The 11,146-nt window shown below is 44.5% G+C and overlaps 1 protein-coding gene across 1 annotated transcript in view; it reads right to left on the reverse strand.

Moving 5' to 3' along the window:
- Positions 1 to 11,146, reverse strand: part of GXYLT2 (glucoside xylosyltransferase 2) — a 91,406-nt gene that overhangs the window by 522 nt on the left and 79,738 nt on the right. Inside the window, exon 4 of the mRNA XM_026447618.1 lies at positions 7,163 to 7,381. Coding sequence (XP_026303403.1) covers positions 7,163 to 7,381 — 219 coding nt within the window. The remainder of the gene's footprint in view (positions 1 to 7,162; positions 7,382 to 11,146) is intronic.

Here is an 11,146-nt window from a genome sequence, read left to right on the forward strand (position 1 = left end):
AAAAAAAAAAATAGCTGGGCATGGTGGCCTGTGCCGATAGTCCCAACTACAGAGTGAGACTGTTTAAGATTAATTAATAATTAATTAAACAAACGAAGAATAAAGATTTGGGTGTGGCTCTGGGGCAGATTTTTTTTTTTTTTTTTTTTTTTTTTTTTGAGAGGGAGCCTCGCTCTGTCGCCCAGGCTGGAGTTCAGTGGCCGGATCTCGGCTCACTGCAAGCTCCGCCTCCCGGGTTCACGCCATTCTCCTGCCTCAGCCTCCCAAGTAGCTGGGACTACAGGCGCCCGCCACCTCGCCCAGCTAGTTTTTTTGTATTTTTTAGTAGAGACGGGGTTTCACCGTGTTAGCCAGGATGGTCTCGATCTCCTGACCTCGTGATCCGCCCATCTCGGCCTCCCAAAGTACTGGGATTACAGGCGTGAGCCACCGCGCCCGGCCAGTTTCTTTACCTCTTTAAAAAGAAAAAGGCCAGGCATGGTGGCTTACACCTGTAACCCCAGCACTTTGAGAGGAGGTGGGAGCACCACTTGAGCCCAGGAGTTTGAGACCAGCCTGAGCAACATGGCAAGACCCCATCTCATTAAAAAAGAATAGTAATAAAATGTCTAAAACATTTGGGTCCTTAAGGCTCTTAAATCTAAAAATGATGCATGTCTCTAAGGACAGGAAAGTCCATATATTATAGCATGTTTACGCTGAGTAGAAGGCTCAAGTTACTTGAAATCTACTACAACAAAACAATGAATTCTTCATCTTTTTCGCCTTGAATCTTAATGAAGAAACTTTAGGGTATGTCTATGGTAATCTCGTGAAGTTGAGGGTTTAAAAACTACTAGTAAAATTTATTGGCAATAAACCATATTTTAATAATTTAGGTACCAAATATTAGTGGTTGTTTACTTCCCTCCTAACATGGGGCTTTTGAGATCATCATTGTTGTTTTTTAAAATTCTTTTGTTTTTTTCATGGAATACGTCTATGAGCAGTATTTCCCAAAATAAATCTTTCCGACTACTTGTTAGGCACATGTGTCAAAAGTTTTATTACAATCTTGTTGAAAGGGAAAAGGCTGCTAGCAGATCAAGTCAAAGATCCACTCTTGGTCAGGACATTTTATATGGAAAGACTAGTGAGAAATGAAAGAAGAATGGTTAAAGGTCAGTACACTCTTGCCTAACAGTAGAGGTGGGTGTCTGCTTTCCTAGAACAAATGTTAATCCTTTTAAATTAATCAGAAATACTGCTTACACAGGTTTATCAGAGATGCCAATTTCTTCTCAGAAGGAGATTATGCATTATGTAATGCAAGAAGCTTCTGTCCCAGACCAGGTTTGGGACACTTTTTCTTTAATCACGAAATTTAAACCATTGATAAACCCCTTGAGGCCAGTCCTGAATCTGTCCTTTTCACCAATGTAGCCCCAGTAATGGGAACAGGATAGGTCAAAACCTTGAAATCACCCTCAATTCCTCTGTTTCCCCCAACAACCCTTACCCAGTTCATCAGCAAGTCCTGTAAACTCTTATCTCAACAACATATCCCAAATAATGGCCACTTCTTCCCATTTTCCTGTCACCACGCAAGCCCATGCCGGCCCCATTGCTCACCCGGGTGGCTGCGATTAGTCTCACAAATAGCCTTTGTGTTTTCGCTCTTGCATCTCTTCCACCACGTTACCAAGGTGATATTTTTAAAGCATAAATCAGAGCCTATCACTTTCCCGAAGGGGCTTTCCACTGCCGTTAGAATGCGATTCCAACTCCTCCCTTGTTCTAAAGGTTCAAGGTGACCTGGAAACTCTCCCCTCTCAGTTCCTTCTCTCTCCTCTTATCTGGCCATTCCTGTCTTTCCCGCACACCAAATTCATTCCCGTCTCTGGGACTTTCCCCTGGTTATTGCTTCTGTTTCATGGGATCTTCCCCAGATTTCCCCTGGACTGCCTCCATCTGATAAGTCTAGGACTTGCAAGCAGCCTTCCTGGTGCCCCTCCCCCCAGCTGGTAGACCACTCCTCTCCAGTCCAGGATTTTGGACCCATCAGCCCACTCTTTTTACACCTTTTGAACTCTTGCACTATCTCAGGGGTTTTTTTTTTTTTTTTTTTTTTTTTTTTTAGCTAGGGTCTTGCTGTGTCACCCAGGCTGGAGTGCAGAGGGGCAATCACGGCTCACTGCAGCCTTGAAGTCCTGGGCTCAAGTGATCCTCCATCTCAGCCTCACAATTAGCTGGGGCCACAGGCACTTGCCACCATGCCCAGTTATTATTATTACTTTTTCCTAAAGAGGCAAAGTCTTGCTCTATTGTTCAGGCTGGAGTACAGTGGTGCCATCCTAGCTCACTGTAGCCTTGGCCTCCTAAGCTCAAGGGATCTTCCCACTCCAACCCCAACCCTTCCCCGCCCAGTAGCTGGGACTACCGGCATGTGCCACCAGGCTAATTTTTTTTTTTTTTTTTAATTTTTGTAGAGATGCATCTCACTATGTTGCCCAGGCTGGATTTTTCTTTTCTTTCTTTTTCTCAATGAGTATTGTCTGACTTCCCCCAGCAGAATATATGCTTCTTAAAGACTAGGGCTTTGTCCATCTTATTCCTTTCAAATTCCTAGAAACTAGAATTGTTCCTGCATAAAATAGATGTTTCATAAATGATTGTCAAGAGAATTACTGCAAAAATATCTATCTGATAGATGCCTTCTTGCAGGGAGGCTGCACTACCCTTTCACACAAACACGTACCACATGGGTTAGGGTGTCTATGAACACCTGAAACAGAGAACTAGAGAGAGAGAGAGAGAATATTTTCAGAGACAGATGAAGGGAGAAAAAGAAAAATACATATAGAGAGAAAGTGTTTATAAGCAAGAAGAGAGAGAGAAATGTGAAAAAGCCAGAGAAAGTGTGAAATTGTTATCATCAAAACAACTTATTTATATCTTGGGTTGTTTTTTAGATGGAGTCTCACTCTCTCACCCAGGATAGAGTGCAGTGGCGCGATCCTGACTTGCTGCAACCTCTGCCTCCTGGGTTCAAGCCAATTTCCTACCTCAGCCTCCCAAGTAGCTGGGATTACAGGCATGCGCCACCAAGCCTGGCTAATTTTCATATTTTTAGTAGAGACAGGGTTTCGTCATTTTGGCCAGGCTGGTCTCGAACTCCTGACCTCAAGTGATCCACCTGCCTCAGCCTCCCGAAGTGCTGGGATTACAGGTGTCAGTCACCGCACCTGGCCAAAACAACTTCTAATTATTGCACAAACGGTAAGTCAGGCTCTTTACTAAAAGTGTAAAGACTATCATTTTGTTGAATTCTCATAACACTTGTTTGAGGTAGATAATCTTACTATCTACACTCGACAGATGAAAAAACTGAGGCCCAGTAAGGTAAGGGCACAGTTAATGGTGAATCACCAGAAAGTGACAAAATTGGGATTTGAACCCATCTGTCCAGGCCCAAAGCCAAGCTCTGACCCACTACACAATGGTTCACAGCATTGCAGAGGATGGGGAAATACATCTTTTATGATGGAGTCTCTTTTATGATGGAGTCTCTTTATATTTATTCACATTTTGGGTCAGGGTTAATGATTTTTCTGATTGAAATGCCTGAATGAAAACTGTATTTTTAGAAAGCCCAACTGAGGAAAATCATGGAGTGTACTAAGCAGAATCATTTTTGAAACAAAGTTGTTCAGCCTTCTTTCTGATCCCCCAGAAAACAAACAAGATGAGTTGTAACTCAAGAACCACAACTGCTCAACTCCAAACCAGGGGTGACAGATCACAAAAGAAACCCAAGAGTGGCTCTGACAGACACATGGCTGCTGTGTACTTATTTAACTTCTGCTTGTACTCCTGAATGAGTTTGCCCCTGGAGTCAGTGTTTGGATATTTAAATGTGAGGATATCATTACGCACAGAACAAATTTTCTGCGTAATTAAATCACCCGGCCTTTGAAAACCAAACAGCAGGAAATGCAGAAGAAAAAGCTTGGATGCATGCTAAACGCTTTCCTTGTACAGAAGTCAACGCTAGGAATTTCTTTTTTCTTTTTTAAGACGGAGTTTCACTCTTGTTGCCCAGGCTGGAGTGCAAGGCACGATCTCGGCTCATGGCAACCTCTGCTTCCTGGGTTCAAGTGATTCTCCTGCCTCAGCCACCTGAGTAACTGGGATTACAGGCATGCACCACCACGCCCAGCTAATTTTGTATTTTTAGTAGAGACAGGGTTTCTCCATGTTGGTCAGGCTGGTCTCAAATTCCCGACCTCAGGTGATCCACCCACCTCAACCTCCCAAAGTGCTGGGATTACAGGCGTGAGCCATGGCACTCAGCCAATTCTGGGAATTTCAGAGTTGGAATTCTCCCGGACTCTCCCTAGCAAATGCATACTTTCTTTTTTTCATTTCATTTCTTGTTTTTACTTTGTTTTTTCAGAGACAGGGTCTTACTATGTTGCCCAGGCTGGTCTTGAACTCCTCATCTCAGCCTCCAAAGTGCTGGGATTATAGGCGTGAGCTACTGTACCTGGCCTATTTAAGTAATTGTTTTTTTTTTGAGATGGAGTGTTGCTGTGTCACCCAGGCTGAAGTGCAGTAGTGCAATCACGACTCACTGCAACCTCCACCTCCCAGGTTCAAGCAATTCTCCTGTCTCAGCCTCCCAAATAGCTGGGATTACAGGTGTATGCCACCACACCTGACTAATTTTTGTATTTTTAGTAGAGATGGGGTTTCACCGTGTTGGCCAGGCTGGTCTTGAATTTCTGACCTCAAATGATCTGCCCGCCTCAGCCTCCCAATGCGCTAGGATTACAGGCATAAGCCACCACACCTGGCTGATTTTATTTTTTATAGAGATGGGGTCTCACTACGTTGGCTGTGCTGACCTCAAACTCCTGACCTCAAGCAATCCTCTCACTTCTTAGCCTCTTAAAGTGCTGGGATTACAGGCATGAGCCACTGTGCCAGGACTTAAATGTTTTATTTTTTTTTGCAAATGCACATTTTCATACACAAAAAAATGTTACTATGTTATGGGATTTACCACCTACCTCACTTCTACCAGAGCCTGTTCATGAAACTTAGAGAATTCAATCCTTAACAACAAAGCCTAATACATTCTACATGTTTTATGTCAGGGGTTGGCAAACTTTTTCTGTAAAGGAGTAGATGGTAAATATTTTAGACTCTGTAGACCATATGTCCTTTGTCACAACCAATCATCCTGCTGTTACAATGCCAACATAGCCATAGGTAATACATAAATGGGCAGGCACGATGGCTCAGACCTGTAGTCCTAGCACTTTGTGAGGCTGGGTGGGAAGATCACTTGAGCCAGGAGTTTGAAATCAGCCTGGGCAACGAAGCAAGATCCCATCTCCACCAAAAGAAAAATGACAATACATAAATGAATAGGTGTCACCAGTTCCCAATATGACTTTATTTACCAGTGCTGACATTTGAATTTCATATAGTTTTCTTGTGTCATGAAATTATATATATATGTATGTATATTTGAGACAGGGTCTCGCTTTATTGCCCAAGCTGGAGTGAAGTGGTGCAATCACAGCTCACTGCAGCCTTGAACTCCTGGGGTCAAGCGATCCTCCTGCCTCAGCCTCCCAAGTCACTGAGATTACAGGCATGGGGCTTGCCTTATTTTTAAAATTTTTTATACAGACGGGGTCTTACAGTGTTGCAGTTTTCTTGAGAAATTGCATAAAGGGCTCCAGCTAGCCATGGTTCATACACATACCTGCATGCCTACCCTATTTTCTCCTCTCTTTTCCCATCTCTAGCCCATGAGTCCATAAAGAGGCAAGAACCTTCCTTTTTTTTTTGAGACGGAGTCTTGCTCTGTTGCCCAGGCTGGAGTGCAGTGTGCCATCTCGGCTCCCTGCAAGCTCCACCTCCTGGGTTCACGCCATTCTCCTGCCTCAGCCTCCCGAGTAGCTGGGACTTCAGGCGCCCGCCCCTGCCTCAGCCTCCCGAGTAGCTGGGACTACAGGCGCCCACCACCATGCCTAATTTTTTTTTTGCATTTTTTAGTAGAGACAGGGTTTCATCATGTTAGGAAAGTCTCGATCTCCTGACTTCGTGATCCACCCGCCTCAGCCTCCCAAAGTGCTGGGATTACAGGCATGAGCCACTGTGCCGAGCATAATCTTTGTATTTTTAGTAGAGACAGGGTTTCACCATATTGGCCAGGCTGGTCTCGAACTACTGACCTCGTGATCCACCTGCCTCGGCCTCCCAAAGTGCTAAGATTACAGGTGTGAGTCACTGTGCCTGGCCAAGAACCTTTACTTCAGTGCCCCTTGGCAGTGAGAAGGTTCCTGCCATCTGTGCTGTATGTACTTGACTCTTATCTTGTACCCTTTGGTGGGGAAAAATGGAAGACTGGGGAGTCACGGCCTCTTTCTGCTGCTTACATGTACTTCTGCAGTTAAGCAAATAAAGGCTTGACTGTTACTTTTAGTTTGGCTCCTTGTCCTAACTGAACACCTTGACCCCTGATTCAGTAACAGATTGGAGCTGGCAACCAGGCAACATATTTAGCTAGAAGTGAATAATATCCTTTTCTTTTTATTGTCTAATCTTGATCCTATGTGTTACCTTCCACTGTGGCAAAAGGCACAGAAGTTGTCTTTGTGACATGAAATTTCCTCCTAAAGTAGGTGGCTCACACCTGTAATCCCAACACTTTGGGAGGCTGAGGTGGATGGATCACTTGAGGTCAGGAGTTCGAGACCACCCCAGCCAACATGGTGAAACCCCGTCTCTACTAAAAATACAAAAATTTGCCGGGCAACAACTACTTGGGAGGCTGAGGTTGCAGTGAACCGAGATCCCACCACTGCATTCCAGCCTGGGTAACACAGCAAGACTCCGTCTCAAAAAACAAGAACAAAAACAAAAAACAGAAATTTCCTCCTAAATTTAGTTAAGATAATGAATGGTGTATGTGGAAATAAGTCAAGTAGATACGATATAGTACAAGGTGGCAAGTGGATATGGTGACAGAACGTGACTGAGGTTGGGAGTAACTGGTATAACTCTATGCTTTGGGAATATTTGGCCTCCAAAGGGACAGGTGACTAAAGTTCCAGTATTGCTTCATGCTGTTAAGCACATCTGCTAACAGCAGCAAGGGCACACTTACATCCCGTATTGCTTCATAGAGTGCTTTGAATGTCGGTTGCTTATCGTCATGGTAGACGCCTCGGTTTCCATGCAGAACAGACACACCTTCATGCTCAGCCTCTCTGCAGTTGCTTCCATACATGCAGTGATCAGGACGGTAGTTCCACTGGCAGGGGAATACATAGAGACACTCTGGTGGTAAAAAGAGGAAGACATACATGTCCACAGTCAGTGCCAGCTCTCATGCACATGTCCCGTGATTAAACTGTTTCCGCTAACTGTACACACCATGTAATTTCAAGGTACAGGAGTGTGATTTTTTTACTCATAGATCAAATTTTGCCCCATTTGTCAAAATTCTGAGATCAAGAATTGAAGGGGCACGCAGTGATGATGTAGGTTTCATCTATAAAAAGAAGAGAGTATAGCATCTTAAATAAGAAAGCAGACACAGGTATCAGGTAGCCTGGGTCCAAATCCCAACTCTCTCACTCAAAACCGCTGAAATCCGTATCTAGTCACTTAATTTCCTGTACTTCCATTTTCTCATCTGTAAATGAGAATAATACAACCTCTATCTTATTTTGATGATTAAACTTTAAACATACATGTAAAATGCTAGCAGGGTATCAAACATATAGTAGGGGTTCAGTAATGTTAGCAGTTGTACTGGCTGGGTATGGTGGCTCACACCTGTAATTCCAGAGTTTGGGAGGCCAAGGTGGAAGGATCACTTGAGGTCAGGAGTTTGAGACCAGCTCAGGCAACATAGTAAGACCCCTGTCTCTACAAATTTTAAAAATTAGCAGCTGGGCCAGGCACGCTGGCTCACTCCTATAATTCCAGCACTCTGGGAGGCCAAGGCAGGCAAATCACCTGAGGTCAGGAGTTTGAGATCAGCCCGGCCAACATGGCAAAACCCTGTACCTACTAAAGATATAAAAATTAGCCAGGCATGGTGGCACACACCTGTAATCCCACCTACTCAGGAGGCTGAGGCGGGAGAATTGCCAGGAGGTGGCAGAGGTTGCAGTGATCCAAGATCGCACCACTACACTCCACCCTGAGCAACAAAATGAGACTCTGTCTCAAAACAAAACAAACAAACAAACAAACTGAAAAAAACGACAAAAATAAATTAGCTAGGCATGGTGGCACACTTCAAGTTACTTGGGAGGCTGAGATGGGAGGATTCCTTAAGCCCAGGAGTTAGAGATTACAGTGAGCTATGATCATGCCACTGCACTCTAGCCTGTGACGGAGTGAGATCCTGTCTCAAAAAAAAAAAAGATACACACAAAAAATGTCAAAAATAGTGTTAGCAGTTGTAATCAACTCTTTGGAAAGGTTTTATAAAATGGACAGATCTAAAAAAGAGGAGTCAAGATTAAAGCAAAGATTCTGCTTCAGATTAAGAACAAACAAAAAACAACAACAAAAATAAACAGCAAAAGCCCCTATGTTCGGCTGGGTACAGTGGCTCACACCTGTAATCCCAGCACTTTGGAAGGCCGAGGCTGGTGGATAACTTGAAGTCAGGAGTTCGAGACCAGCCTGACCAACGTGATGAAACCCTGTCTCTACTAAAAATACAAACATTAGCCAGGCGTGGAGGCAGGAGCCTGTAATCCCAACTACTCAGGAGGCTGAGGCACGAGAATCTAGAACCCGGAAGGCAGAGGTTGCAGTGAGCTGAGATCACACCACTGCACTCCAGCTTGGGTGACAGAGTGAGACTCCATCTCAAAAACAAAAACCAACAACAACAAAAAAAAACCCCACCTACAACAGGAAAGAGAAAAACCCCAAAGCAAAAAAGCAAAGAAAAAAAAAAGCCCTGTGTCAAGGTAACTACATGCACTATGGCCATATGTGCACATATGTACATGGGTGTGTTTGTATCTCTAAACTAAAGTGGTTCTCAACCAGGGGCAATTTTGCTCCCTCCCCACTCCTTGACCCCAGGGCCATTTGGCAATATTTGGAGGGAGACACTGTTGGCTGTTATACATGGGGGAGGCTGCAACTGGCATCTAGACATCCTGTAATGAACAGGACGATCCCCCACAATAGCAACAGTGCTGATGTTGAGAAACTCTGCCCTAATCCTATTGGATTCAGAAAGTTACCTCTTGGTGACCAGAATGATACAATTAGCAATAAATTCATGACCCCCTAGCTTTCTTGCTTCTCAGCTTGACGCTTTTCACGATTGGGGACAGAGGAGTACGGATCAAAGCTCTCTGCAAATGTGTGTTGCTGATCATGAGAAAGGCCCTGTGACAGAGCACAGGGCAGGATTACAGCAAATCAGTAACACCACCACCATTGGAAAAGCAACTTCAAGATGTGCTTGTTCATTGGGTTGATGGCACTCCTGTCCCACGGAAAAATCATTGCTTAGTGATTACTTACAGAAAGCTTCAAGATGGAAAGCAAATAATGAAGTGATTGTCACACATCCCGTCTGGTAGGCTGTGTATGTTTCCATGGCTCAGTCTTTTATAGGACAGTGATCCATTTAGGCATCTTTTTTCAAATTCCTAATTGCTCATAACACACTGTGACATTTCTCTTTTCTCAGGAGAACTCCATTCCACCATGACATTCCCTTACTTGCATTTACCTGAACATTTGCACATACGTAGTCCGTTAAGTGGGATGGAGTAGTGGCCATTCTCAAGTCACCCTACCTACATTTGAATCACAACTCCTCAATTAGCTGCCTGACTTTTCTGCAATTTAATGCAGAGGCTGGATGTGAGGATTAAATAAAGGAAAATATCTAAAAGTGCTTTTGAACTGTGCCTGACCACAGCCCAACTGCTTCCTTTTGTCACCCAATGGGTCACATCACTCATTAATGGTGCTCACCCAAGCATTTACATTGTCTTGCGTAAGCGCCTTCTAAAGTTTCCTGTTAAATGAACTGTGCTTGAGTCTGTTTTTGTAAATATACTGATTGATCGAATCAATGAATATTTGTTGAGTGTCTGCTGTGGACAAAGCAAATAATGGAACAATCCAGTCCCTGCCTTTATGGAGTTTAGATTGGTGATGAGAATTTTTGCCTCTTTCCAAGTAGTTTAGGGCTCTACTACAAAAAGAAACCTTTTCTCGGCGGGGTGTGTGCTGGCTCACGCCTGTAATCCCGGCACTTTGGGAGGTCGAGGCGGGCAGATCATGAGGTCAGGAGTTCGAGACTGGCCTGGCCAACATAGTGAAACCCCGCCTCTACTAAAAATACAAAAATTAGCTGGGCGTGATGGCCTGTGCCTATAGTCCCAGCTACTCAGGAGGCTGAGGCAGAAGAATTGCTTGAACCTGGGAGGTGGAGGTTGTAGTGAGCCGAGATCGCGCCACTGCACTCCAGCCTGAGCGACAGAGTGAGACTCTGTCTCAAAAAAAAAAAAAAAGAAAGAAAGAAACTTTTTCTCTCTTTGCAACCTTCTTAGAGGACTGAGCCCAGTGAGAGGCACTCTAAGCCAGAAAGCAAATAGAAAGGGCAGAGACTCTGGAATCAGAAGGTACAAACCTGGCTTCTACCCCCATCTAGCTCTGTAACCATGGTGAGTTCGAAAAACATTTCACCTCGATTTAACAGCAGTAAAGAGAAGCCAAGGCCAGGCATGGTGGCTCATGCCTATAATCCCAGCACTTTGGGAGGTCAAGGTGGGAGGATTGCTTGAGCTCAGGAGTTTGAGACCAACCTGGGCAACAAAGCGAGACTCCGTCTCTACAAAATTAAAAAATTTGGCCAGGCACGGTGGCTCATGCCTGTAATCTCAGCACTTTGGGAGGCTGAGGCAGGTAGATCACCTGAGGTCGGGAGTTTGAGACCAGCCTGACCAACATGGAGAAACCCCGTCTCTACTAAAAATACAAAAAAATTAGCTGGGCATGGTGGCACATGACTGTAGTCCCAGCTACTCGGGAGGGTGAGGCAGGAGAATTGCTTGAACCTGGGAGGCAGAGGTTGTGATGAGCCGAGATTGCACCATTG

This window comes from Piliocolobus tephrosceles, chromosome 2, assembly GCF_002776525.5.
Source record: "Piliocolobus tephrosceles isolate RC106 chromosome 2, ASM277652v3, whole genome shotgun sequence".
Taxonomy (NCBI): domain Eukaryota; kingdom Metazoa; phylum Chordata; class Mammalia; order Primates; family Cercopithecidae; genus Piliocolobus; species Piliocolobus tephrosceles.